The 25,718-nt window shown below is 63.3% G+C and overlaps 1 protein-coding gene across 4 annotated transcripts in view; it reads left to right on the top strand.

Moving 5' to 3' along the window:
- The window catches only part of ARHGEF16 (Rho guanine nucleotide exchange factor 16), a 30,869-nt gene extending 6,094 nt beyond the window's left edge, over positions 1-24,775 (top strand). Inside the window, exons 2-15 of one of the 4 annotated variants that reach the window (XM_055261490.2) lie at positions 2,306-2,912; positions 5,371-5,413; positions 6,390-6,559; positions 8,128-8,184; positions 8,699-8,859; positions 17,336-17,488; positions 17,651-17,780; positions 18,986-19,060; positions 19,397-19,489; positions 21,531-21,682; positions 22,079-22,267; positions 23,175-23,248; positions 23,472-23,573; positions 24,108-24,775. In XM_055261490.2, coding sequence (XP_055117465.1) covers positions 2,325-2,912; positions 5,371-5,413; positions 6,390-6,559; positions 8,128-8,184; positions 8,699-8,859; positions 17,336-17,488; positions 17,651-17,780; positions 18,986-19,060; positions 19,397-19,489; positions 21,531-21,682; positions 22,079-22,267; positions 23,175-23,248; positions 23,472-23,573; positions 24,108-24,247 — 2,127 coding nt within the window. In that variant the 5' untranslated portion in view covers positions 2,306-2,324 and the 3' untranslated portion in view covers positions 24,248-24,775. Of the gene's footprint in view, positions 1-2,305; positions 2,913-5,370; positions 5,414-6,389; positions 6,560-8,127; positions 8,185-8,684; positions 8,860-17,335; positions 17,489-17,650; positions 17,781-18,985; positions 19,061-19,396; positions 19,490-21,530; positions 21,683-22,078; positions 22,268-23,174; positions 23,574-24,107 lie in introns of those variants that run through there. The other 3 variants (XM_055261488.2, XM_063631179.1, XM_063631180.1) reach the window with 3 other exon arrangements.
- Positions 24,776-25,718: the final 943 nt, after the last annotated feature.

The following is a 25,718-nucleotide window of genomic DNA, read 5'->3' as shown; positions in this document are numbered from 1 at the left end:
CCCAGCCAGCGTGGGGGCCGTCCCTCCCTGGGGCCTGGAAGGCTCAGCCGCACGTGCCTTCCTGGGATGGTTTTAGCAGAGAATTTGTGTCCTGGGAGAGTTTGGTGGCTCCTGGGGCTGAGCAGGGACAGAGGGGTTTCCCAGGTGCCTTGTGGATGCTCCAGAGGTGCTAATCCAGGTCAGTTGTGTGGCTGACTGTGTCCTGGGGGCCCTGCAGGCGCTCCAAAGGTGCTAATCCAGGTCAGTTGTGTGGCTGACTGTGGGCAACCTCCCTGCAGGAAGTGACTTTGGGCAAGTGACTCAGCCTTATTTTCCCATCAGAAAAATCAGTTTCCACCCCCAAGAGACTCCGATCATTTTCATGTGTGTGACGTTCTGGGTGTATAGGAGGCATACTGGGTGGTGGCTTTTACTGTTTTTATTTTTATTTTTTAAAAGGGAAAGAATGAAAGCAGTGAGTTTTCTCCATGTTGTTACCTTTTGAGCCTACAAAGCTCCCTGAGCATAGGGAGCGTGAGCTTGTCTTTGATTCATTAAGGCCTTGGTCACTGCAACGCAGACATAGGCCTCACACTGGCCAGGCCTGTTACACACTTTGCACGCTTTACACTTCCCACCATACTTCAAGAGGTGGGCCTTGCTCTTATCATGCCCATTTTGCAGATTTTGAAACTGAGGCACGGAGAGGCAGCGTCACTTGCTCGTTGACCACGTGCCTGGGTCAGGGCTGCTCCCTGACATGTGTGGGGAGCCCCTGAGCAGCAGAGGGGAAAGCTGGGAGGCCTGAGAGACCAGACCCTCGGAATCCATTGCTCAGTGGCCTGAGGGTTGCAAGTGCCCAGGGGGGTTGCAAGCAACCCGGGGCGTGAAAGCTCGCTGTGGGCCTGACTGCTGTGGCAGAGCAATGCGCCATCACTCAGGAGGTGATGTGTAGCCACAACAGCCCCACGAAGTGCCTGGAAACAGACCTCTGGGCCCGGCTTCTGGAGGCCGTGTCGGCTGGAGGCTCTGCACATCTTGGTCATACAGGGTCCAGGCCATTGGGGCTCTGCCCGGCCACACGTGCCTATAGTCATGGCAGCCAGGGAAGACGCAGAGGCAGGTCGAGAGCTGGCTGTCCACATTCCTACCTGGCAGGGACACATGTCCCAAAGCCAGTCTCAGGACTGTGCCATTCCCAAGGGGCAGAAGGGCAGCCCTGCCTCAGGTCTGGAAGGAGGAAAGTGAGAAACGGGAAACAGCAGTGTCAGGGGCAGGGTTGCCAGCCCCGGACCATGAAGGGAACAGTGGGGTAGAGATGGGCTCAGGGATACGCGCTGCCAGGAGGGACGGGCAGGAGTGTGCGGGGGCGGGGCAGCCCACGGGGTGTGGGGATCGGGCTACAGAGATGTCTACAGGGCAGCTCCTGCTCTGTGCTGGGTGGTGTACTTGAGACTGGGCTGCCACCCCTGCCACCACCCCTGCCACCTGCCCAGTGGCCAGGTGTCACACCGGACTCTCGGGCTGGTGCCTGGCGGGGCTTCTGAGACCAGAATTGTCAGCTTTATGCCCAGTTCAGAAACGTGGGAAAATGCAAGCGTGTTGCCTGGTATGTGGAAAGGTTCCATGGACAGTCCGCCACAGTCATGTCACTGTGTGGCTGAGAGAGGGGAATCACACAGGCCTGGGCTCAGGCTGGGAGCATGTGGGCAAATGCACCTGCCCCCTCAGAGCCTGGTTCAGGTGCCTGGAAGACCCCAGTGAGGCAGAGGCTGCGGTCACTGCCGCTGTGGCTGATGCCAGCCTCAGGAAGCCCCCCAGTGCAGCGCCATCACCCTTGTGTTCACCACAAGGAAGTGGTTCCAGGACGCTGCATGGCTGCCAGGTGTGAGCCAGGATTCCAGGCCAGGTCTGCAGGGCTCCAGGGCCATGCACCTGAGCTGTTCCACCTGCCTCCAGGCTCAGGAATGTGTCCTCAGCCAGCGCGTGCTGCCCGTCAGAGGAAGCAGTGTGGCCTCCCAGCCTCCGAGGTCCAGCCTCCCCCATAGGCTGTGCCCACCTGGTCCCTTGGAGCTCAGAGAACCAGCCCCTGCCCAGTCCCATCCTATGTCTAGCCTCCGGCCTCAGACGTGGCTGGCTCCCGGTGGTTAGGGCTGGCGATGCCGCTGACCCACTCTGCTCCTGGCTGCGTCGCTGTCCTTGCACGTTGTGTCCTGGGAGCTGTACTGGGGCTCCGGACAGGCATATTCGAAGGAGCAGGGGGGTGGACACCCGAGGGGGCAGGGGAGAGCAGCCTCACGAGACCTCACTTCTGCCCTTCCCCCAGGACCCCACAGCCACCCAGCATGTCCCAGCGGCACTCAGACAGCTCCTTGGAGGAGAAGCTCCTGGAATACCGCTTCCACTCGGAGCTCCGGCTCGATGCTGGTGGGAACCCAGCCTCTGGGCTCCCAATGGTCCGTGGCTCCTTGCGTGTTAGAGACAATGCCGCCTTCCAGCCCGAGGTCCCGGCACCCCCACAGCCTCGGCCCCCGGGGCACGAGGAGCCACGGCCCATCGTCCTGAGCACAGAGAGCCCGGCGGCCCTCAAGCTGGGCACCCAACAGCTGATCCCCAAGAGCCTGGCCATGGCCAGCAAGGCAAAGACCCCAGCCCGCCACCAGAGCTTCGGGGCGGCTGTACTTAGCAGGGAAGCCGCCCGGCGGAACCCTAAGCTCCTCCCAGCCCCCAGCTTCTCCCTGGACGACATGGACATGGACAAGGACCCCGGGGGCATGCTGAGGCGGAACCTGCGGAATCAATCCTACCGGGCAGCCATGAAGGGCCTGGGGAAGCCAGGTGTCCAGGGGGACGCCATCCAGCTAAGCCCTAAGCTCCAGGCTCTGGCCGAGGAACCCAGCCAGCCTCACACTCGGAGCCCGGCCAAAAACAAGGTAGGGGCCTGCCCGTGTGGACCTCGGGGAGGGGGCTGCTAGGCAGAGGGGTGGCCTGGCTGTCTCCACCACCGTCATCTTCTGCATCATGGCAGCTGCTGTTAGTAAGCACCTGCTGCATGAGGGCTCTCGACTGGTTTATTCCAGTTCAGACCAGTCTGTGAGTGTGAAGATCCCACCTTACAGATGAGGCAGCAGAGGCTCAGAAAGGTCGAGGGTTCTACCCAGGCCCCCAGACTCTGGTGTCCCCACTCCCAGCCTTGGTAGAGGGCAGATCCCTGGAAGGGCCCAGTCCCTGTTTCCGAGCCCCGGACAGGAGCCGGCCTGCCTGGATGATAGGGCTCAGGGTGACCTTGCTGCAGTGACTGGCCTGGGCTCCATCTGCCCCGGCAGCTCCGGACAGGGACTCAGGCGGGAGGGACTGAGGCGGGGCAGCTGTGCGGTGGCCTGGGGCTCGGGAGAAGTTTGCACATTCCCTCTGTACACAGAGCCCTGCTTCCCTGCCTGCTGGCGGTAGCTCTAGATCTGGGGCATGGTGGTGGCAGGCCCTTTGCTGGGCAGGGTGTAGCCTGGCTGCATGTGTCACTAGGGCCCAGGGGACAGCGTGTCCAGCTGTGACTCCTGGGCCCAGTGTCCCTCATCCTCGGAGTCACCATCCCCTGCAGCTGGGGGCCAGGTCTTCATTTCAGGCAGCCCTGGAGCTGGAAGCCATGTTCAGGGAGAGTTGTGTGGCACCTGGACACCCACCCAGCCAGGACTGGGACTCTGGCCACCCTGCTTGGTCTCTTTAGCTGGTGGGTCTGGGCTCAGGCAGGGCTGGGGTGGGGGAGGCGAGCTGCCCTAGAACCGCCCATCAGGAGGCCCTGGCAGCCCTGAGCACCCTGAGGAATGCAGAGCAGATGCAGGGCTGGCCCCAGGGTCATCCTTCTTGTTGGGCGCCTTGCTCAGACGTGTTGGAAAACAGGCCCCAAGCATATGGGCTGCCTCAGTGAAGGACGAGGGCGGGGCAGGTGCTGCGTGACCCAGACAAGTTCCTGAACCTTCCTGAGCCTTGGCTTCCCCATGTAGAAGCAAAGATCACAGCCGCCCTCTGGGCATCCTCTGGGCAGTGTCCACGGAAGGTGCATGCCAGGGCGTCTTCTTCACTGGTTGCTGTCCAGCTGCTTCCTCAGCCCCGGCTCCTGCCCAGACTGGGAGTGGCAGTGCCAGCCTCAGAAGATGCCAAGACCACCTGTGAGAATGTCCCATGGGCATCCACTGCAGGCCGATGGTGGCTGAGGTGGGGACCCCGTGCCACTGTCCTCGGTCACAGCTCTCTCTTGCTGTGCCTACCTGAGACACCCAGGACTCAGAAATGCCTCGGCACCTCTGCCACAGTCCCCTGCACCCCAGCAGCTAGAAGGGACCACTTTCTACACCCACCAGGCCCAGGCCCATGGGGCTCTATTCATTCATTCACGGTTGATTTCATGCAGTCAGCAGACACTTCCTGGGCACCTACCACATGCTTGGTGCTGGGGTTCCAAAGTGAGCCCAGGGGCGTGGGTCTGGTCCTCAGAGGGCCTCCCGCGCAGGGAGAATGCTGAGGGCAGCTCGAGGGTGCTGGGAAGACAGAGGATGGGGCCCCCCATGGCCTCAGGTCAGGGTAGGGTCCCGGAGGAAGGAGGGTTAGCGCAGAAGCAAACAGGAGGAGAGGACGGGGTCGGGGGGTTGTGGGGGGGGTGTGGGCAACAGCTCCAGCCAGACCTGGAGGCCGAAGGGGGGCTGGGGGAGCCCTTGAGGTGGGGTGCGGGGCACGGGGCTGAGGGTGCCAGGCCAGGTGCAGCTGGGAGCGCCACATGCTCCCAACCAGTAAGGGGAGTTTACAGGCCCCAGCTTGTTCCAAGAAACCAGCCCCTTTCCTTCCGGGAACCACCACACCTGTGGCGTCGGGAAAGTATGGTGTCCCAGCCAAGGAGGGTGGGCTCCAAGTCGGGCACCTGAGCGTGAGAGCTTCCCAGGAGCCCAGCCCTCCCGTCACTTCTGCCATCCCGGGCTTCTGCTGGGGCTCCCAGGCCCATGCTTGGGGCTGGACACTGGCCAACCCTTGCTCATCTGCCCCACCAGGTCCTAGTCCCCAAGGGCCTGTGCCCTGCCCCACTGTCCCTACACAGCCCTCTCCCAACCTCACCTGCCTTGCCACAGGCCTGCTTGAAACTCTTCTGAGCGTCTCCTCACAATGAGTTCAACCCTTCCTCCTCCTCCAAGCAGTCCTCAGTCATGTGTCCTGCCTGCTCGGAGCCCTCCTCCCACCTGTCCTGGCCTCTCCTTGGCGGCCATGAGGCCTTGTGGAGCTGACATCTATTGGGCACAGCTTCACATGTGGAGCCGTGAGGTCTCTGGGGTCCCAGGGCAGAATCGCTGTGGGCCACACCTGCCCCGCTGACAGCTGCGGTTTCTGTGTCTCTCTTTTGTGCAGAAGACGCTGGGGAGGAAACGGCACAAGGGCTCCTTCAAGGACGGTGAGTGTGGCTTTGGGAGGCACCGCGGGCTGGGCTGGGCTCCAGTTGAAACTGGTCTCACTGGGGCATCCTGGGGTTCGGGTGGGCCTCAGTTTGGTGTCTCGGGGTCACCAAAGCTGCTTGACAGGGTCCTTCCAGAGGCTGAGGTCCCAGTGGCTGGTGTGATCGTGTAGCCCTGATGAGTCTAGAAAGGTCTAGAAAGTTCCCTTGGACTCTATTTGTGTGTTCTGAAGGGCAGGGTACAGACAGAGCCCCCAGTCTTGCCCTGAACACCCCATGTGTATGCTGGGCCCAGCCTACAGTGGCCGTGTTGGGGGACCAAGGCCAGATCAGAGGGTCCCGGCCCCACGCCATGGGCTCTGCCCAGACTCTTCGAGGCTGAAGGGGAGCCGTGTGTTGGGATCTCCAGCAGGGGTGGCGGTGGTGCACGCTCAGCCTGCTGGGGGGAGATGAGAACATCCCACAGGGAGGTTGACATAGGGAGGTGCCTGCTACTGGGGTCCAAGTGCCCGGGGGTGTAAAGAGATTAGAGGCAATGAGGCCTGGGGAGGGCTAAGGCCTCGAGTGCCCAGCTGCAGGCCTGAGGCCCCAAGACACAATGGCCCCCTCCAGCCCCCAGAAGCTTTATGGACAGGCATGGGCCCAGGAGGGGCTACCCAGGCCTGCTCTACAGAAATCTCTGGGAAGTGTCCCCAGGAGGCAGCAGCAATGCCCCATGTCTCAGGGTAAGGCTGGTCGGGGGCTGCTATGAGGGTTTGGAGGCACCCTGAGCCGGGACCAGCCCATTTCAGGTGGGGCTTGTGGCATAGGAGAGGTCTTTGGACTGGCGCCCAGCCTGGGGCAGTCCCCTCCCAAAGCCTCCCTCTCCCACAGCCATGAGAGCCCGTGGGCCTAGAGGACTCAGCTGGCAGGTTCCAGGGAGGCGCAGCCTTTTCCAATCCCCCAGGGCCATAGGTCACCCTCCTTCTCTCTCTAGACCCCCAGCTCTACCAGGAGATCCAGGAGCGGGGCCTGAACACCAGCCAGGAGTCTGATGACGACATCCTCGATGAGTCCTCCAGCCCCGAGGGAGCCCGGAAGGTGGACACCACCATTGTGGTCAAGAGCTACCGGCCCGCCCAGGTCACCTGGAGCCAGCTCCCAGAGGTAGCGCCGGAGGGTGGGTGAGGCTGCCCCACAGAGGCAGGGAGAAGCCACAGGGGTCCCCCTCTGTTCCTTCCCGAGCCCAGGTGGCTGGTTCCCAGCAGCAGCCCAGTCGTCCCAGGGAGGGTGGGCAGCCTCTCAGAAGCCCCTGGGCTGTGGGTGGCAGACCTGGGGGTCTCCCTCCTGCGCCCTCAGAGTCGCCCTGCCCATGCGGAGCCCTGCCGTTGTGCGTGCGAGGGCCGGCCCTGCTCAGACTGCCCTGCAGCGAGCTGCGGGCACCAGGAGTCCCTTCCCAGGGCCCCCGCCCCAGGAGAGGGCTGAGGGGTCTGCGCAGGGAGACAGCTGGGATGGGAGGGGCCGGGGCTTGGAGCTGGGGCCCGGGCCAAGCCACTCCTTCACTTTCCATATCTGACCCACTGGGGGCCCATCCCTGCCCTGCAGGGGCCTCAGTGGAGAGCATGGCCCAGCAGTGGTCCCCGTGCTTGGGGGAGGTGGCTGCTCGTACCCCAGGTGGACCGGCATGTGACCGGGCGCCCTGAGGCCCGAGGGAGGGGGGAGGGGACCATGTGGCCGTGGGCGTGGCGGGCAGCCGGGAGGGCGGGCCCCCACCTGTGGTACAATGGGGCTCCTTGTTCGCCATTCAGAGGGGCTGGCACTGCAACCACCCACCACACTCCATGGTACTGCGTACCCCGGGACCCCGGCCAGGGCAGGCCCAGCGTGGGGTGAGGGCAGGCAGCGGGTAGCCTCCCCACAGAAAGGTCTGGAAGTGCAATCTTACTCCCCTGCTGGGAGCTGGGGGCGTGTGGTCTCCCTCTGTCTGGGATAGTGTCCAGTACTGCACCCTGGTAACTGCCAGAGATTCTGACCCTGCATGGGAAGGAGGCACTGGCTTGGGGAATGGGGACTCACCCTTGGCCCAGGTGCTGTTGGCGGCCTTTTTGCCCAGCCCAGTGAGGAGCAGAGCACGAATCAGGGTGGAGGGGACCCCTGGGCGGCGTGGCAGCCCTCCTGATTCTGACGTGCTCTACCAAGCGAGCCACACTCCCACCAAGGCTACCCGCCAGCTGTGGGTCCCGAGGAGGAGGGAGCCCGGGCGAGCACAGCGTCACCCATGCCTTCCAGGCAGGGCACTGACTTGCCTCGCCCAGGTGGGGTCTGAGTCACAGTCCTGCCCTCCACACTCCCTCCCTGGGTGGGCTCCACGCCTCTCCATCTGCCAGGAAGATCTTTGGGACAAGATCCCCTCCCGCCCTCTGGCCTTTCCCTCTGGATGCCCCATGCTCTTTCTGGGCTGTTCTGGGGCTCTTTGGCGGCTGGGGGGAGCCAGGGGGCTGCCCCGAGGAGGGTTCCACAGAGAGGAAGGTGACGGGGATAGGCCCTTGGCAGGACAGGCCTACTCCAGGATCAGACCTCCCTGTGCCCTGTGGGGTAGCTGTGGGTATTCTGCCCAGGCCCCAGCCTCTGCTGTCCATGTTGGCCCTGGTCCATCAGGAGGAGGAAAGAAGAGAGACTTTGGCCCAGGCTTCTAGGACATATGACCTGGAGCTCCTGGGCCTGTGTCCCCCCAGGTGGTGGAATTGGGCATCCTGGACCAGCTCTCCACTGAAGAGCGGAAAAGGCAGGAGGTAAAAGGGCCCTGGGCAGGAGGGGAGGGCCCTGGGCAGGAGGGCTGTCCCCCATGGCCTGGGCCATGCAACACCCAGGGAAGGGCAGCAGCCACGGTGGCACCACCCAGCCATCCCTCTGCGGCCACCTCCAGCGCCAGGCCCTGTCACGCTGACCAGAGCCTCACACAGGCCCGGGCTGTGCCTCCACCTGTGCCAGGCCCTGATAGAGCCCCTTTGCATCACCGGGTGAATCCTCAGAGTCCAGGGGCTGCCATCACTCCCTTCTCTGACGAGGACGGGTCGTTGCCCAGCTTCATGCGGCTCATAAGGCACCCAGCCAGGGGCATCCAGGGACGTCGGGCTGGCATCTCCAAGCCAGCCATCCTGACAGCCCCATCCAGGGGTCTGTCCGGGGCTCCTGTCCCCACCTGCCCCTGCCACCTGGGTCATGTCCTCCTGTTCCAAGCATTGGTCACCGAGGCATGCCTGTGTCCGGTGTCATCGTGAGGCTCACCCAGGCCCCTCTCCACAGGCCATGTTCGAGATCCTCACGTCAGAGTTCTCCTACCAGCACAGCCTGAGCGTCCTGGTGGAGGAGTTCCTGCAGTCCAAGGAGCTGCGGGCAACCATGACCCAGATGGAGCACCACCACCTCTTCTCCAACATCCTGGATGTCCTGGGTGCCAGTCAGAGGTGAGGCCACACCACAGCCTTCCACACAGGGTCCTCTGCCAGGAAGGTGCCTCCCCCCGTGGGCACCACACTGTCATCAGCAGGCCCTGGGGAGCCTGAGCTGCCCCTTGATGTGGATGGTTTAAGGCAGCTGCTGGCTTCCATGGAGTGTGATGACCTCTGAGGGTCCTTGAGGCTACAAAGAGCTGGCCCCAGGGCCAGGCTAAGCACTGGGGCTGTGGCATCCTAGTCATTCATAAGACGTGGAGCACTTCCCAGGGGTACAACCCTGCCCCACTGCCAAGCACCATCCCACCAGGACACTCAGGCACAGAGGGCTGCATGACCTAGACAGCAGTGGCCACAAGCTGCTCACCTGTAGGCAGGAAGCCTCAAGTTGCAGCTCTGGGTCATGTTCCACCCAAAGGTGTCTGGTGGCTGGACCTGAGCTCTGGTTGCGGGACCTGGAGGTAAAGGAGAGGCCGGACATGCAGCTGCAGCCAGGCACAGGGTTGTGTGCGTGGGGTGGGGTGGGGTGTGTGTGCATGTGCGTGTGTGCATGGTCAGTGGTGTGAGTGGGCTGGCCCCAAGGCCTGGAGGGTGGTTCGAGAGCATCCAGCACCCCGGTGTGTATGCATGGGTGTGTGGGGGCAGGGGTGTGTATGCATGGGCAAGGGTGTGTGTGCATAGATTGTGCGGGCAAGGGTGTGTATGCATGGACAGGGGTGTGTGCATGGGTGTGTGTGGACGGGTGTGTGGGCAGGTGTGTGTGTGCATGGTGTCTGTGCATGGGTTTGTGTGCCTGGGGAGGGGTGTGTGGGGAGGCAGGGGTGTGTAAGCATGGTTGTGTGTATGCAGGTGTGTGCATGGATGTGTGTGCATGGATGGGTGTGTGCATGGGCAGGGATGTGTGTGCATGGGCGGGGTGTGTATGCGTGGGTGTGTGGTCGGGGTGTGAGTGGGTAGGGGTGTGTGAGTGCTTGTTTTCAGTCTGCTGTGTGAGTGGGTGTGCATGGGCAGGGGTGTCTGTGCATGTCTGTGTGTGTGGTCAGGGATGTGTGAGAGTACGTATGTGTGCGTGGGTGTGTGTGGGCAGGGGTGTCTGTGCATGGCTGTGTGTGCGTGGTCAGGGGTGTGTGTGAGTGGCTGGCCCCAAGGCCCAGAGGGTGGCTCGGGAGCATCCGGCACCCTGGTGTGTATGCAAGGGTGTATGTGAATGGATGTGTGTGTGGGTAGGGGTGTGTGTGCGTGGACAGGTGTGTGTGCATGGGCAGGGGTGTGTGTGAGCAGGGGTGTGTGTGCATGGGTGTGTGTGCCTGGCCAAGGGTGTGTGTACGTGGGCAGGGGTGTGTGTACATGGGCAGGGATGTGTGCGCGTGGACAAGTGCATGGGCAGGGGTGTGTGTGCCTGGGCAGGGGCGTGAGTGCCTGGCCACGGGTGTGTGTGCTGGCCAGGAGTATGTGTGCGTGGGCAAGGGTGTGTGTGTGGACAGGTGTGGGCAGGGGTGTATACACGTGGGTGTGTGCCTCGGCAGGGGTGTGTGTGTGGGCAGGGGTGTGTGTGTGCATGGGTGTGTGTGCATGTGCATGGGTGTGCATGCACAGGGGTGTGTGTGCAGGGAGTATATGGGGTGTGTGTGCGTGTATGTGGGTGTACATGGGCAGGGGTGTGTGCATGGGTGTGTGGGGGTGTGCATGGGTCTGCATGGGCAGGGGTGTGTTGGGTGTGTGCGTGGGTGTGGGGGGTGTGTGCAGGGTGTGTGGGGTGTGTGTGCATGGATGGATGTGCATGGGCAGGGGTGTGTGGGGTGTGCATGGGCAGGAATGTGTGTGCAGGGGTGTGGGGGATGTATGTGCATGGGTGTGTGCATGTCCATGGATGTGCATGGGCAGGGGTGTGTGTGCAGGGGTGTCTGTGTGGGGTGTGTGTGCATGTGCATGGGTGTGCATGGGCAGGGGTGTGTGTGCAGGGGTGTGTGGGGTGTGTGGGGGGGTGTGTGCATGGGTGTGTGTGCATGTCCATGGATGTGCATGGGCAGGGGTGTGTGTGTGCAGGAGTGTATGTGTAGGGTGTGTGCGTGTGGATAGGTGTGCATTCAGGGGTGTGTGCATGGGTGTGTGGGGGGGTCTGTGTACATGGGAGTGGGGGGCGTGTGGTGTGGGGGGATGTGTGCATGTGCAGGGTGTGCATGGGCAGGGGTGTGTGTGCAGGGGTGTGGGGTGTGTGTGCATGGGTGTGTGGGGGTTGTGCATGTGCATGGGTGTGTATGGGCCGGGGTGTGTGTGGGGTGTGGGGTGTGTGTGCATGTGCATGGGCAGGGGTGTGTGTGGGGTGTGTGGAGGGGTGTGGGGTGTGGGTGTGTGCGCATGGGTGTGTGGGGTGTGTGGGATGTGTGTGTGCATGGGTGTGGGGGTGGGGTGTGTGTGCATGGGTGTGTGCATGGGTGTGTGTGCATGTGCAGGGGTGTGTGTGTAGGGTGAGGGGTGTGTGTGCATGTGCATGGGGGTGCATGGGCAGGGGTGTGTGTGTGCAGGGGTGTGTGGTGTGTGTGGGGTGTGGTGTGTGCATGTACATGGGTGTGCATGGGCAGGGGTGTGTGTGCAGGGGTGCGTGTGGGGTGTGGGGTATGTGGGGTGCGTATGTGGGGGTGTGGGGTGTGTGCATGTGCATGGGTGTGCATGGGCAGGGGTGTGTGTGTGCAGGGGTGTGTGGGGTAGGGGTGTGTGTGCATGGGTGTGTGGGGTGTGGGTGTGGGGGGGTGTGTGGGATGTGGAGTGTGTGTGCATGTGCATGGGTGTGCATGGGCAGGGGTGTGTGTGTGCAGGGGTGTGTGGGGGGTGTGGGGTATGTGGGGGGTGTGTGTGAGGGGTGTGTGCGTGTGCATGGGTGTGCATGGGCAGGTGTGTGTGTGCAGGGGTGTGTGTGAGGGGGTGTGTATGTGGGGGTGTGTGTGGGGTGTGTGTGCGCATGGGTGTGTGGGGGATGTGTGTGCATGGGTGTGGGGGGTGGGGTGCGTGTGCATGGGTGTGTGTGCGTGTGCAGGGGTGTGTGGGGGTGTGCGTGTGCATCGATGTGTGTGTGCCAAGGTGTCTGTGGGGTGTGTGCATGGGCAGGGGTGTGTGTGTGGGTTGCAGGGTGTGCATGTGCATGGGCGTGCATGGGCAGGGGTGTGTGTGTGGGTTGCAGGGTGTGCATGTGCATGGGTGTGCATGGGCAGGGGTGTGGGGGGTGTGTGTGGGGGGTGTGTGCATGGGTGTGGGGGGTGTGTGGGGTGTGTAGGTGTGTAGGCATGTGCAGAGTGTGCATGGGCAGGGGTGTGCGTGTGCATGGATGTGTGTGCAGGGGTGTGTGTGTCGGTGTGTGTGGGGGGTGTGGGGTGTGTGCGTGTGCAGGGGTGTGTGGGGGGGTGGGTGTGTGGGTGTGTGCATGTGCAGGGTGTGCATGGGCAGGGCTGTGTGTGTGTGCATGGGTGTGTGGGGGGACCTCTGAGGGGGTGTGTGGGGCGTGTGTGCATGGGTGGGTGCATGTACATGGGTTGCATGGGCAGGGGTGTGTGTGGGGGTGTGTGCATGGGTGTGTAGGGGGTGGTGTTTGCGGTGCGGGGTGTGTGTGTGTGGGGTGTGTGTCCGTGTGCATGGGTGTGCATGGGCAGGGGTGTGTGTCCATGTGCATGGGCAGGGGTGTATGTGTGCAGGGGTGTGTGTGTTCATGGGTGTGTGTGGGGTGTGCATGTGCATGGGTTTGCATGGGCAGGGGTGTGTGTGTGCAGGGGTGTGGGGGTGTGTGTGCATGGGTGTGTGGGGTGTGTGTGCATGGGTGGGCAGGGGTGTGTGTGTGTGGGCAGGGGTGTGTGTACATGGGCAGGGACATGGGCAGGGGTGTGTGTGTATGGGTGTGTGTGCCTGGGCAGCAGTGTGAGTGCCTGGCCAAGGGTGTGTGTGCCGGCCAGGAGTATGTGTGTGGGCAAGGGTGTGTGTGTGTGGACAGGTGTGGGCAGGGGTGTATACACGTGGGTGTGTGCCTGGTCGGGGTGTGTGTGTGCATGGGTGTGTGTGTATGTGCATGGGTGTGCATGCACAGGGGTGTGTGTGCAGGGGGTATATGGGGTGTGTGTGTGTGGGTGTACATGGGCAGGGGTGTCTGCAGGGGTGGGTGTGTGCATGGGTGTGTGTGGGGGGTGTGCATGGGTGTGCATGGGCAGGGGTGTGTGTCAGGTGTGTGTGCATGTGCATGGCTGTGCATGGGCAGGGGTGTGTGTGCATGGGTGTGTCAGGTGTGTGTGGGGGGGGGTGTGTGGGGTGTGTGTGCATGTCCATGGATGTGCATGGGCAGGGGTGTGTGTGTGGGGTGTGTGTGTACGTGTGCATGGGTGTGCATGGGCAGGAATGTGTGTGCAGGGGTGTGGGGGATGTGTGTGCATGGGTGTGTGTACATGTCCATGGATGTGCATGGGCAGGGGTGTGTGTGCAGGAGTGTCTGTGTGGGGTGTGTGTGTGCGTGTGCATGGGCAGGGGTGTGTGGGGGGGGTGTGTGCATGGGTGTGTGTGCATGTCCATGGATGTGCATGGGCAGGGGTGTGTGTGTGTGCAGGAGTGTATGTGTGGGGTGTGTGTGTGCTTGTGGATGGGTGTGCGTTCAGGGGTGTGTGCATGGGTGTGTGTGGGGGGGGTGTGGGGGGGTGTGTACATGGGAGTGTGGGGTGTGTGTGTGGTGTGCATGGGTGTGTGTGGGGTGTGGTGTGTGGGGGGTGTGTGCATGTGCAGGGTGTGCATGGGCAGGGGTGTGTGCAGGGGTGTGGGGTGTGCATGGGTGTGTGCGTGTGCATGGGTGTGCATGGGCGGGGGGTGTGGGTGTGCATGGGCAGGGGGGTGTGTGTGTGCCGGGGTGTGTGTGGGGTGTGTGCATGTGCATGGGTGTGCGTGTGCAGGGGTGTGTGTGCAGGGGTGTGTGGGGGGGGGTGTGGGGTGTGGGTGTGTGCATGTGTGGGGTGTGCATGGGCAGGGGTGTGTGGGGTGTGTGAGGGGTTGTGTGTGCACATGGGTGTGGGGGGTGTGGGGTGTGTGTGTGCATGGGTGTGTGTGGTGGGGGGAAGGGGTGTGTGCATGGGTGTGTGTGTGCAGGGGTGTGTGTGTAGGGTGTGGGGTGTGTGTGCATGAGTGTGCATGGGCAGGGGTGTGTGTGCAGGGGTGTGGTGTGTGTGGGGTGTGGGGTGTGTGCATGTGCATGGGCAGGGGTGTGTGTGCAGGGGTGTGTTTGTGGGGTGTGCTTGTGGGGTGTGGGGGTGTGTGGGGTATGTGGGGTGTGTATGTAGGGGGTGTGGGGGGTGTGTGCATGTGCATGTGCATGGGTGTGCATGGGCAGAGGTGTGTGTGCAGGGGTGGCTGTGGGGGGTGTGTGTGGTGTGTGCATATGCATGGGCAGGGGTGTGTGTGTGTGCAGGGGTGTGAGGTGTGTGGGGGGTGTGTATGTGGGGGTGTATGGGGTGTGTGTGCGCATGGGTGTGTTTGGGGGTGTGTGCATGGGTGTCTGTGGGGGGTGGGGGGTGTGCATGGGTGTGTGTGCAGAGGTGTGTGGGGGGTGTGCATGTGCATGGATGTGTGTGTGCCGGGGAGTGTGTGGGGTGTGTGTGCATGTGCATGGGTGTGCATGGGCAGGGGTGTGTGTGGGGGGTGTGGGGTGTGTGTGCATGTGCATGGGTGTGCATGGGCAGGGGTGTGTGTGGGGGGTGTGGGGTGTGTGTGGGGTGTGTGTGCATGTGCATGGGTGTGCATGGGCAGGGGTGTGTGTGGGGGGGTGTGTGCATGGGTGTGGGGGGTGTGTGGGGTGTGTGGGTGTGTAGGCATGTGCAGAGTGTGCATGGGCAAGGGTATGCGTGTGCATGGATGTGTGTGCAGGGGTGTGTGTGTGTCGGTGTGTGTGGGGTGTGTGCATGTGCAGGGGTGTGTGGGGGTGTGGGGTGTGTGTGTGGGGTGTGTGGGGTGTGTGGGTGTGTGTGCATGTGCAGGGTGTGCATGGGCAGGGGTGTGTGTGCAGGGGTGTGTGTGTGCATGGGTGTGTGAGGGGTGTGGGGGTGTGTGTGTGAAGGGTGTGGTGTGTGTGTATGTGCAGGGTGTGCATGGGCAGGGGTGTGTGTGTGCATGGGTGTGTGCGGGGGCCTGTGGGGGGGATGTGTGTGTGGGGCGTGTGTGCATGGGTAGATGCGTGTGTGTGAGTTGCATGGGCAGGGGTGTGTGTGGGGGGGTGTGTGCATGGGTGTGTAGGGGGTGTTTGCAGTGCGGGGGGTGTGTGTGGGGTGTATGTCCATAGGCAGGGGTGTATGTGTACAGGGGTGTGTGTGTTCATGGGTGTGTGTGGGGTGTGTGTGCATGTGCATGGGTGTGCATCGGCAGGGGTGTGTGTGTGCAGGGGTGTGTGGGGGTGTGTGCATGGGTGTGTGGGGGGGGTGTGTGCATGGGTGTCTGGGCAGGGGTGTGTGTGTGTGGGCAGGGGTGTGTGTGGGCAGGGGTGTGTGTGTGTGTGTGGGCAGGGGTGTGTGTATGTGTGGGCAGGGGTGTGTGTGGTCTCGACCCTGTGCTGCTCCCTATATGCAGGAGGACCCTGGAGCATCATCCGGTCTCCTGAGCCTCCGCCTCAGTGCTAACCTGGGGTGCGGTGCCTCTGGTCCCCTCGTGGGCTTGGCTGGAGCTGGGAGATGATTAGGGGCCTGTAGTGCCTGGCACAGGGCTACCCCGACAGTGGCGGTTGCTGGCGCATTCTTATATCAGCCCCGCCCCTGGCGAGTCCCACCCATCTGCTGCCTGTGGGGTGCCCTTGCAGAACTTTGAGGCCCTGAGAGTGGGCAGGGAGCCACCTTGACCCTGGAGACAGGGGCTTCCTGTAAGGATCCAGGGACCAGCTATGGGAAACTCCCAACCTCTGACTCAGCATGGGATGGGGTTGGGGGGGGAGGGTTCTGGGATAGCGGCTGCCCCTCCCCGAGCTCTGCCCCCAGCCATGCAGGCTTTGTGTTCTCTGAGCTCTGTGTCCTCCAGTCCCTTCTGCTTCAGGCAGCTGCATGTTTGCCTCTGACCTCCTCAGGGCTTTAGATTGCTGCCCTGGGGTGGGAAGCTCCGGCCTCCTCCCCCAGCTGGGTCCCCGACAGCTCCTGGCATTCACAGTGAACTCTCTGGGGAATCATCACTATTTGGGGTCAGCAGTTGGTGGGCGGCTCTCCCAGACCTTTCTCAGAACCCGCAGTCACCCATGTGAGCTGCTGACCAGCCTGGCCGGCCTCGGCACGCACGCATGTCGTGGCCCTGCTCATCCAGCAACCAAGGTCTCCCATGGCCTCCTGGGTCCTCATCCATGGGGACTGCGGCTCCATCTGCTGGGGATTCTCAAGGGCAAGCAGCTATCAGGACACTCTCCCTGCAGGACGCGTGGCTCCTGCATGGGTGGCGGGCCCAGTCGGGCCCAGTGAGCAGGGGGAGGAGGGACTCCCGCCCACCTCCATGCTGGGCAAGGGCGTCCTCCAAAGGCCAGAGCTCTTGGGCTGGGAGGACCTCCTGTGGCGGGGGCCTGCAGACATGGATGTGGTCTCAGGTTGGGTGCTCTGAGGGTCTGCAGGATGGACGAGGCTCCAGCCACCGCCTCACACACCAGGTGACCATCGTGGGTCCAGCCAAGCCCAGCCTTGGTGGCTTTGGCCGCCCATGGGGGCAGAATCCTGGTAGCCCTGGCCTAGCTCTGACCAAGTGTTGACTCCCTTCATCCTGATCACCCTGGGCCCAGGCCTGGGTCATGGAGGAGGTGAGGGGCTGGTAGTCCCTTCCAGGGAATGCCAAGAGCCCACACCTGGCCCCCTCGGCCATGACTGTTCTCTCAGAACGGGGTGGGGGACCTAGTGAAAGTAAACAGACAGTTCGTGAACCCAGCTGGCAGCTTGACCAGCAGAGCTGCCTGGGATTTGGGACTCATCCTTGGAGGGGGTGGCCCCAGGCATCACCCCTATTTGTGACCCGGAGGCTGGGCTCTTGTGCCTGTCCCCTGAGTTTCCGTCCTTGAGTTTCTTCCCAGGGGCAAGCTGGTGCAGCAGCGGGGGCCCGGGCCTGGGTGGAGGCCCAGTCGTTTTAGCCGGAAGGAGCTTGAAGGGCGAAGGGCACCAACTGGACAGGGCACGAGGACAGGAGGTCCAAACGGGCCCACCTTTGGGGACAGTCCCTGGAGCTGCCCCTGGACAACAGAGGGACAGCACCAGTGCGTGGGATCGTGGCAGGGGGCTCTATAAGGAGCCCCAGGCCTCTCTGACCACTTCCCACCCGCCCTCCCTGCTGTCCTGCATCCCAGGTCCAGGTCCCACCCCAAGTGCTTGCTGCGTGCTGCCTCTGGGAGCTGAGCTCAGCTCCTGCCATGTCCATGTATATGTGAGTGTGCACGCAGATGCATCTCTGTGTGTGTGCACACATGGGGCCCCACCACCAGGCCCGTGGCACCCTCCTCACCCCTCCTTGCCTTCAGGTTCTTCGAGGACCTGGAGCATCGGCACAAGGCCCAGGTGCTGGTCGAGGACATCAGTGACATCCTGGAGGAGCACGCCGAGAAGCACTTCCACCCCTACATTGCCTACTGCTCCAACGAGGTCTACCAGCAGCGCACGCTGCAGAAGCTGACGTGAGTGGGTGGCCCTGAGGCCCGGAGGGTGGCTCAGGAGCATCCTGCACCCTGGTCTCCCAAAGCACATTCCTGCTCCCAGCCCGGCTTCTGCAGGTCCCGCCTGATTTTGGTACAGGCCGGCCATGCAGGGCCTGGAAGGACAGCCTTGTCCTCTTGCAGAAGCAGCAACGCCGCCTTCCGAGAGGTCCTGAGAGAGATTGAGAGGCGGCCGGCATGCGGGGGCCTGCCCATGCTCTCCTTCCTGATCCTCCCCATGCAGCGGGTAACCCGGCTGCCCCTCCTGACGGATGTGAGTCCACGGCCTGGGGGTGGGGCCGGACACACCATCCTGGGGTCCCACGGCCAGAGCCCCCCCCTCAGATGGAGCATTATGCTCTTGTGACCTTCTCCTCCAGGCTTGGCCTATGATATTGTAATAGTTATGATCCTAAGATGGCTTTAATAACCAGGATAACTTTGTGGTCGCTGCCACCCACAGAGCTCACTGTGCCAGGAGCTGTTCCAGCCCTTGGCGGATTTGTGTTCCCTTACTCAATGGTTCATGAGGTTCAGCCATGCTGACGAGCTGGAACTGGCATCGCCCAGAGCCCTGCTGAGCCTCCTCCCAGCCCCCACCCCACCAGTCCTCCTAGACGTGGTAGCCCCGTCCCCAGCACCTACTCTCCCCGTTCTGTGGGGCGCCCTTGTGACAGATGCAAAGATGCAGAGGCTCACCAGCATGGGCTGTGTGTGTGGGATGCCAGCCCACAGGGCAGAGGGTACATGAGAGTGAAAGGTGTACACACACACGCACACATGTACATACAGTGCACAGGCACTCAGGCACATATGTGCCCATGTGCATACAATGCATATGTATCAATGCATGCCAATACACACATGTATGCACACATGCACACACTGCATTGCACCAATACATGCATGCACATGTGCGTACAATGCACACACACGTTTGCATACATGCACACACAGGCACTGCACACACATGCACCCAGTGCACACACACAACACGTGGATGCACACACATGCACGCACACAGTGCACAAGCATATTCACACGTGTGCATGCTGCCCGTACACACAGCCTCGCACATGGCAGGACTGAGCTAAGCTCCCTGAGGCTACAAATGGCAGGGTTGCCCAAGCCAAACAGAACCTCAAACTCCTGGGGGCCCCAGGGATGTGCAGAAATGGGGCTGCCAGGGGGCCTCCACTGACGATTCCCCAGGTTGGATGGAGATGGCCAAGGACGGGAGGGAAGGGTTCCAGGCAGGGGTGCTAGCTCCTGTTCCCACTCAACTTGGCCTGACCTGGCAGAGCTCCAGGTGGTGCAGAGGCCATTCAGGGGCTGTACGTGCTGGTGGGGCCCTGCAGGAGCCCTCTGGGGGCAGCTCTTGACCACCCTGCAGCCCCACCCAGGGTCTGCTGTTGGTGGGAGCCTCCACACCTGGGATGCCAGAGGGGACTTTCTGTCCCATGTCTGTTGTCCATCCAGACGCTCTGCCTCAAGACCCAGGGCCACTCCGAGAGGTACAAGGCCGCCAACCGCGCACTGAAGGCCATCAGCAAGGTAAGATGGGGCCTGGCCCCAGCCCCGCCCGAGTCCTGTACCCCGACCCTGTCCCCACCCCACCCCACCCTACCCGATGGCGTAGGGCTGGCTCCCCCCACCTTCCAGTGCAGCGAGGGTTCTCAGATTATCCATCCCAAGCCTTTCACAGCACTGACAGGGAAACTGAGGCCCAGAGCCGGTGGAGCTCCTGCACAGTTGATGAGCCCGTGGCACGGCTGGTCCAGGGCAGGCACTGTGGGCAGCCAGAGGCTGGCTGGGCAGGGGTCCTGGGCACACTGTGGGCCGTGTGGGCTGTGCCAGGGCCCTGTCTCAGACGGGGACCATGCCCTGCAGCTGGTGAGGCAGTGCAACGAGGGGGCCCACAGGATGGAGCGCATGGAGCAGATGTACACGCTGCACACACAGCTGGACTTCAGCAAGGTCAAGGTAGGTGGCCCCGGACATCAGGCCACTCAGACCACTTCCCATTCAGCCCTCCCTGCTGGCCTGCGTGTCAGGTCACACCCCTGAGCCTGAGGGCTGGAGAGTGGGTGCCTACCCTCATGAGGCCTGGGGGCTGGGCCTCCTAGGGCTGGTGCCTTTGGTCTCTCCAGGCCACAGTCTCCCGATCTGGGAGCATCCCTTGTGTATCCCCGCCTACTCCCACTGGGTGGGCCTCTGTGGCCCTTGCCCCATCCCCAGGACTGCACCGGCAAAGGGCAGACCCCAGGCCCTGAGTGACCAAGCCGAGGGGACAACAGGAGTGGCCCTGTCAGTGCGCTTGCCTGGGGCCAGGGCTCCTTGCTGACCCCTCGGGCTGGGCAGGGCCTGAGGACAGACGGGAGGGGACAGGGTGATTTCAGGGCCGGCCCAGATCTCATGTTTCCCAGTGAGGCTTGGATTCTGGGTAGGGTGAAATATTTCCAGCCCAGGCCCGGGCAGCCCTAGTCCTTGCCACAAACAGGCAGGGCTCAGACCTCTCCCTCCAGAGCCCCCCACCCACGATCCCACACACTGGCGCCATCCTCTGTTGTCCCGGGACAGCCCAGGGCCCCTCCCCCAAGGCGGGCCCAGGTGGGTCTCCTGTCCTGGTGCCCCATCCAGTGGGTGCCTTTCAGGGTGGAGCAAGGAGTGGGTGACAGGCTCCAGGCCACCCTCACTCAGGGCCATGTACAACCAAGTAAGGGTGCAGGGGTCCCAGCTGGGGGATGGGGCTCCCAGGGTGGGTCAGGGCGGGCTGCCTGGAGCAGGCGTCAGGGCGGTGACTTCACGCTGCTGTCGCTGAGCCCACATCCGTGCAGGCCTCACACGAGTCTCCCTGATCCTCTTGAGTCTGGGGTGTAACACCTGCCCCTGCCAGAGCAAGGACCCCCTCCCAGGCCTGGTCCACCCCCAAGTGGGGCTCTCATCCCCACGTGGTCTTGAAGTTGGTCTTGGAAACGGGTGTGGGGGTGGGGAGAACAGGCCCATTCAGGAGGGAGGGTGGTGGCAGAGGCCGGGAGCGGGAGGTGCCGGGGGCTCTGAGTCTGTAGTGGGCACAGGTGGGGAAGCTGGAGCCCACAGGGAGCAGGTGGGGAGGTGTCAACAGTGGCTGAGGAGCGGGGGCTGGTGGGCAGGCTACTCATTCCCACGCTGCCCACCCCCACCCCGTGCTGCCACCCCCTACTGTGACGCCCACCCACATGCTGCCCATTCCTGTCACCCCTGCGCTGCCCACCCCCATTGCCCCCATGCTGCCCACCCTGTCGCCCCCACTCCATCACCCCTGCACTGCTCACCCCCATCACCCCCACGCTGCCCGCCCCCATCGCCCCCACACTGCCCACCCCCATCACCCCCACGTTGCCCACCCCCATCACCCCCATACTACCCACCCCCATCACCCTGTGCTGCCACCCTCCACTGCGATGCCCACCCCCACACTGCCCACCCCCTGGCCTTTGCCATCCCTCTGCCCCCCACTGACTCCAGCAACTCAGCACCAGGCAGCAGGGAGGATGTTCTGTGGCTCGGGCCAGGAAAGGCCCCAGATGTGGAGCGTGGCCATCACGGGTGGGCCTGCCCCTGCCAACCCTCCCTCGGGGCTGAGCAGGCCCTTGTGCCTAGGAGGCCCAGCGTCTGCGTAATCGCCACGGAGGGGTGAGGTGTGTGTGGAGGCTTCCCCAGCACTGGCCTTCGAGTCCTGGCTTGGGTGAAGTGTTCAGTGGTCACCCAGCCCTGGGCTATCGGGCAGGGTCTGGTCCGGGGCCTGGCGCACCTTGATTTGAGGCCCGGACACATCGTGCCCCTTTCCTCTGTCCAGCCTCGACTGGGGGCAGCCAGCTGGTCACCCAGTCCAGAGGCAGGGGCCAGTCCCACCTGGTGCTGTGCGTCCTTGACCCCCTGGGGACCTGCTCACTCCGGCTCTGTCACCCCCAGCCCCTCCCACTGATCTCCGCCTCCCGGCTCTGTCCCCCTCAGCCCCTCCCACTGATCTCTGTCCCCGCAGTCCCTCCCACTGATCTCCGCCTCCCGGTGGCTGCTGAAGCGCGGGGAGCTGTTCTTAGTGGAAGAAACCGGACTTTTTCGAAAAATCGCCAGCCGGCCAACGTGCTACCTGTTCCTGTTCAACGATGTCCTGGTTGTGACCAAGAAGAAGAGGTGGCCTTAGGGCAGGAGGGTGTGGGGAGCCCCACTCCATGGACACTGGGCCGCTAGCCCTGGGGCAGGAGGGTGCGGGGAGTCGGCCCTGAGCCCCTCTGACCTCAGAGCTGAGGCATGGCTTCCTCGGCACATGCTCTACGTGACACTCGGGGGCAGGTGGCGCTCACTGTGCAGCCTCTGGCCTCCTCTGCAGACCTGGGTCTGCCTGTGACAGCCACGAGGAGGACTCGAAAGCCGTGGCCTCTGTTCTGTGGGATTCGGGAACTCTTGGAGCCTGTCCATGGCTGCCTCCCCAACACTGCAGGGGAGCCGGGTGGGAACTGGATGGGAGCCCAGCAGGCACCGGGTAGGAGCTGGGTGGGACCGTCCCACCGACTGCCCGTGTCCCCACAGTGAGGAGAGCTACATGGTCCAGGACTACGCCCAGATGAACCACATCCAGGTGGAGAAGATAGAGCCGTCTGAGCTCCCTCTGCCCGGGGGCGGCAACCGCAGCTCCTCCGTGCCCCACCCCTTCCAGGTGACCCTGCTTCGCAACAGCGAGGGCCACCAGGAGCAGCTGCTGCTCTCCTCAGACTCCGCGTAAGTGGGCTCCCGGGAGGGCTGTTCCCAGGCCACAGGCACATTAGCTCCACGGGGACCGGGTTATCCACCTGCCTCGCTTGCTGTTCCACGACTGGCTCTGAACGCCCACCGTGCACCTGGCCCTGCTGTAGATGCTGAGGTAGAGCCGGGAACAGAACAGAAACGGCCTTGTCCTCGTGGAGTTTATGTTCCCGGGAGGGGACGCACCAACAGTTGGGCCACCAGGAGTAGGAACAAGGGAGGAAACAAGGTGGGGGGTGCGGTGTGGGGGGCACCGTAAGGAAAGCTCAGCCCATGAGAGCAGAGGGAGGTGGGGCCAGAGAGTGGGGCTGCTCAGCAGAGGCCCCGAGGCAGGAGAGCCCTGAGGCCCTGGGGGCACACCTGCAGGTGGACAGCAGTGCTGCTGGGCTGCAGCCAGCCTGGCCGGTGGGGGCCAGTTCAGACAGCAGGGTGGTCCTGGCACTCAGAATGGGAGTGGTCACTGATGGGGTCTCTGCGGGACCCCTGTGGAAGGCAGGCACACAGGTGCGCCAGTCTCCATATTCCCTCTCAGCTCCTCTTGACAGAGGACAGCTCTGGGCCCTGTTTCCAGATGAGGACGCTGGGGCTGAGTCTGTCACAGCAAATGGAGGGGGCAGGGAGCTGGGGCCCAGTGCCAGGAAAGGGGGTGGCCTCAGGTCCAGCAGGCTGGGGTCTGGGTGTGTGGCCACTACCCAACTCTGTGACCTGGGGCTGGGGGTGACTTGGGGGTTAGCCTGCCTGGCACAGTCTGCCCAGCCACTCCTGCCCACCCCCACCACCCATCTCCTTGCCATGGCCCCCATGGGTGGCTGTCAGAAGTCAAGGAACATCAGACGGGCAGGATTGGTCTCCAGGCCTGGCTTATGCTGTCTTTGGTCCCCAGGAGTGACCGGGCGCGGTGGATGGTGGCGCTCACACGCAGTGAGAGACAGTGGCAGGGCCTCTCCAACAAAGGAGGTGAGTGTGGGCTGGGGGCCTGCAGGGCTGGCCCTCTGCCATGGCTGGGCACTTTGGCCCCCACTGTAGCCCAAGGGAGCCTGGCACCTGGCGTTGTGCTGCGGCCTGGCAGTCCGGGGATGGGGCACCCTGGCCCCAGGGGATGTGTCTGCTGGAGGCCGTTGGGGAGTGGAGCCTGGCCCATGCCTCCCGACAGCCCTGCGATGGCCACTGCCCTATCCAGACCTGCCCCAGGTGGAGATCACGAAGGCCTTCTTCGCGAAGCAAGCAGACGAGGTCACACTGCAGCAGGCGGATGTGGTCCTGGTTCTGCAGCAGGAGGATGGTGAGTGCAGGGGCATCGGGCACAGATGGGTGGGCAGGGACAGGCAGGCGTGAGTCAGCATCCGGTCTGGCCAGGTCCATAGCATGCCGGGCTGCAGGCTGACCGTGTGCTCACCCTCTCTCGAGGGCTTCCTCAAAGGGAGCACTCCCACATCCCCGAGCCCAAGAATCAAAAGCAGGTTCATGGTCAGTCTGTCCTACGTGGGGAGGAGGAGGTGTCTCTGCCCTCCCAGGGGATCCCTGCTCAGCCGGGCCCAGCATGAGCCTGCAGAGGGCAGGCAGGGCATCTCCTCATGCCGGGCAGAGCTGTGTGGGGTGTGCTCAGCCCAGCACCCTTCTCAGTGGCCAGCACCTGAGCAGGGGCCGGGTGCCCGGTGACCACAAGCAGGGCCTCGGAAGCTCTCTGCTCTGAGGCAGGAGCAGGTGGTCAGTTCTAGGAGAAGCCTGGCCCTGGTGTGCTCAGGCACAGCAGCTCAGAGGGGCTGGGGGAGCCACGGCCTTCCTGTCACCTCCCTCCCACCCCATCTGGGTGCAGGCTGGCTCTATGGCGAGAGGCTCCGGGACGGAGAGACGGGCTGGTTCCCCGAGGACTTTGCCCGCTTCATCACCAGCCGTGTGGCCGTGGAGGGCAACGTCCGCAGGATGGAGCGTCTGCGGGTGGAGACGGACGTATAGCCCTGCCGAGGCCAGCGGGTGGCAGCACAGCCTGTCCCCGATCAGCAAGTGGCTGTGCCTGGCTCCAGAGAGCGTGGGGAGCTTGTCTCAAGGACCCAGCATGGTTCCCTGGGGCTTCCCAAGAGCCTGTGGCTGTGGTGCCGGGCTCCGGACACTTCACAGAAGGAAGATCACATGTCCCCCGAGAGGCACCCCAGGCAAGCTCGAGGGGGCCACCCCATGTCCCAGGGAGCCTTGCCTATTCTCATTGGCTGGCTGGGCCTCTCTCAGCTGCTGGGCCCCACCTCCCCACTGTACCCACGGGGCAACTCCACCCGGACTGATGGGCACAGGAGGCACCAATAGTGATTATTGGGGACAATATGAGGTCTCCTCCTGTGCTCTTCCTACCCCCAAGTGGGACAAGAAGGGCCCTGAGTGCCCAGGAGTGCCCCATGTTCTGAGAGGGGGGCCTGCCAGAGGGAGGGGACCCGGCAGGGAGATGTCGGTTTTGAGGTTTCTAAATACATTAAAGTTATTTCTTAAGAACCTGGATTTTCAGAGGGACTCTGAGCCCAGGCAAAGGCTGTGCCCACACATTTTCCCGGGACATACTCAGGATGCCGCAGGCTGGCACCAGGCCCCCTGTGCATGGCCCCCCTGTGTTGGGTGCCGTGGGCCGGGACTGGCCCCCTCATGCGTGGTCACCCCGAGCTCGCCCCTGGTGTGGCCCGTCTGCTCACCAGCTGGAGCATTGGAGCAGGGCCAGTGGCCCCTGATCGTGTACTGAGAACCCAGGGGTGGCACAGCTGCACCTTGCAGGGCCCAGGTTGGCCAGTGGTTTAGAGGACTCAGGGATGCAGTAGAGCTTTTGGGGATCTCTGCAGTGTCGCAGGGTTGGAGGAAGGCCCCACCTCCCTCCCAGCCTTTTCTCCCAGCCATCTTGTCCTGGGACCTGCAGGCAGAAGAGGCAGTCCCTGAGCCAGTTGGCTGACCCGGGCTGGCACAGCGAGAGGACTGGTCCTCTCTGTCCCAGGAAGCCCCCGCCAGCCCTCCTGTGTCCCACACCAATGCCCGTGGCCTTTGTGGGCTTGGGTCATGTTGTCCTCAGGGAGGGAGCACCCAGCATACACCTGAGAATCTGCCCTGATCCTCCTGGGTCTGGGGCCCTGGCTTCTGCAGGAAAGTCAGGGGTTCGTCTACCCCAGGTGCTAGCAAGAAATGGTGATGATAGGAGGCTGCCCACCACCCCTCCCAGGCCTGAGGCAGCTGCAGGACCTGGTGCGTGAGAGGTGGGGTGGGCTGAGAGAACGAGCTGCTCCCAGCCGCTGCCTGCTGGACCAGGGCTCGGGAGGAGGTGAGGTCTGGAGGGCCGTGCAGTGTGAGGAGGGCCAGCTCCTCTCCCGGTCACCTCCGTGGCCTTGGGCAGCAGCAATGGCCCAGTCCAGGCTCGGAGCCCACGCAGGAGTGTCCTGGGCAGGGCTTTGGTCAG

Source organism: Symphalangus syndactylus, chromosome 22, assembly GCF_028878055.3.
Source record: "Symphalangus syndactylus isolate Jambi chromosome 22, NHGRI_mSymSyn1-v2.1_pri, whole genome shotgun sequence".
NCBI lineage: Eukaryota > Metazoa > Chordata > Mammalia > Primates > Hylobatidae > Symphalangus > Symphalangus syndactylus.
This window is presented reverse-complemented; position numbering and strand designations above follow the sequence as displayed.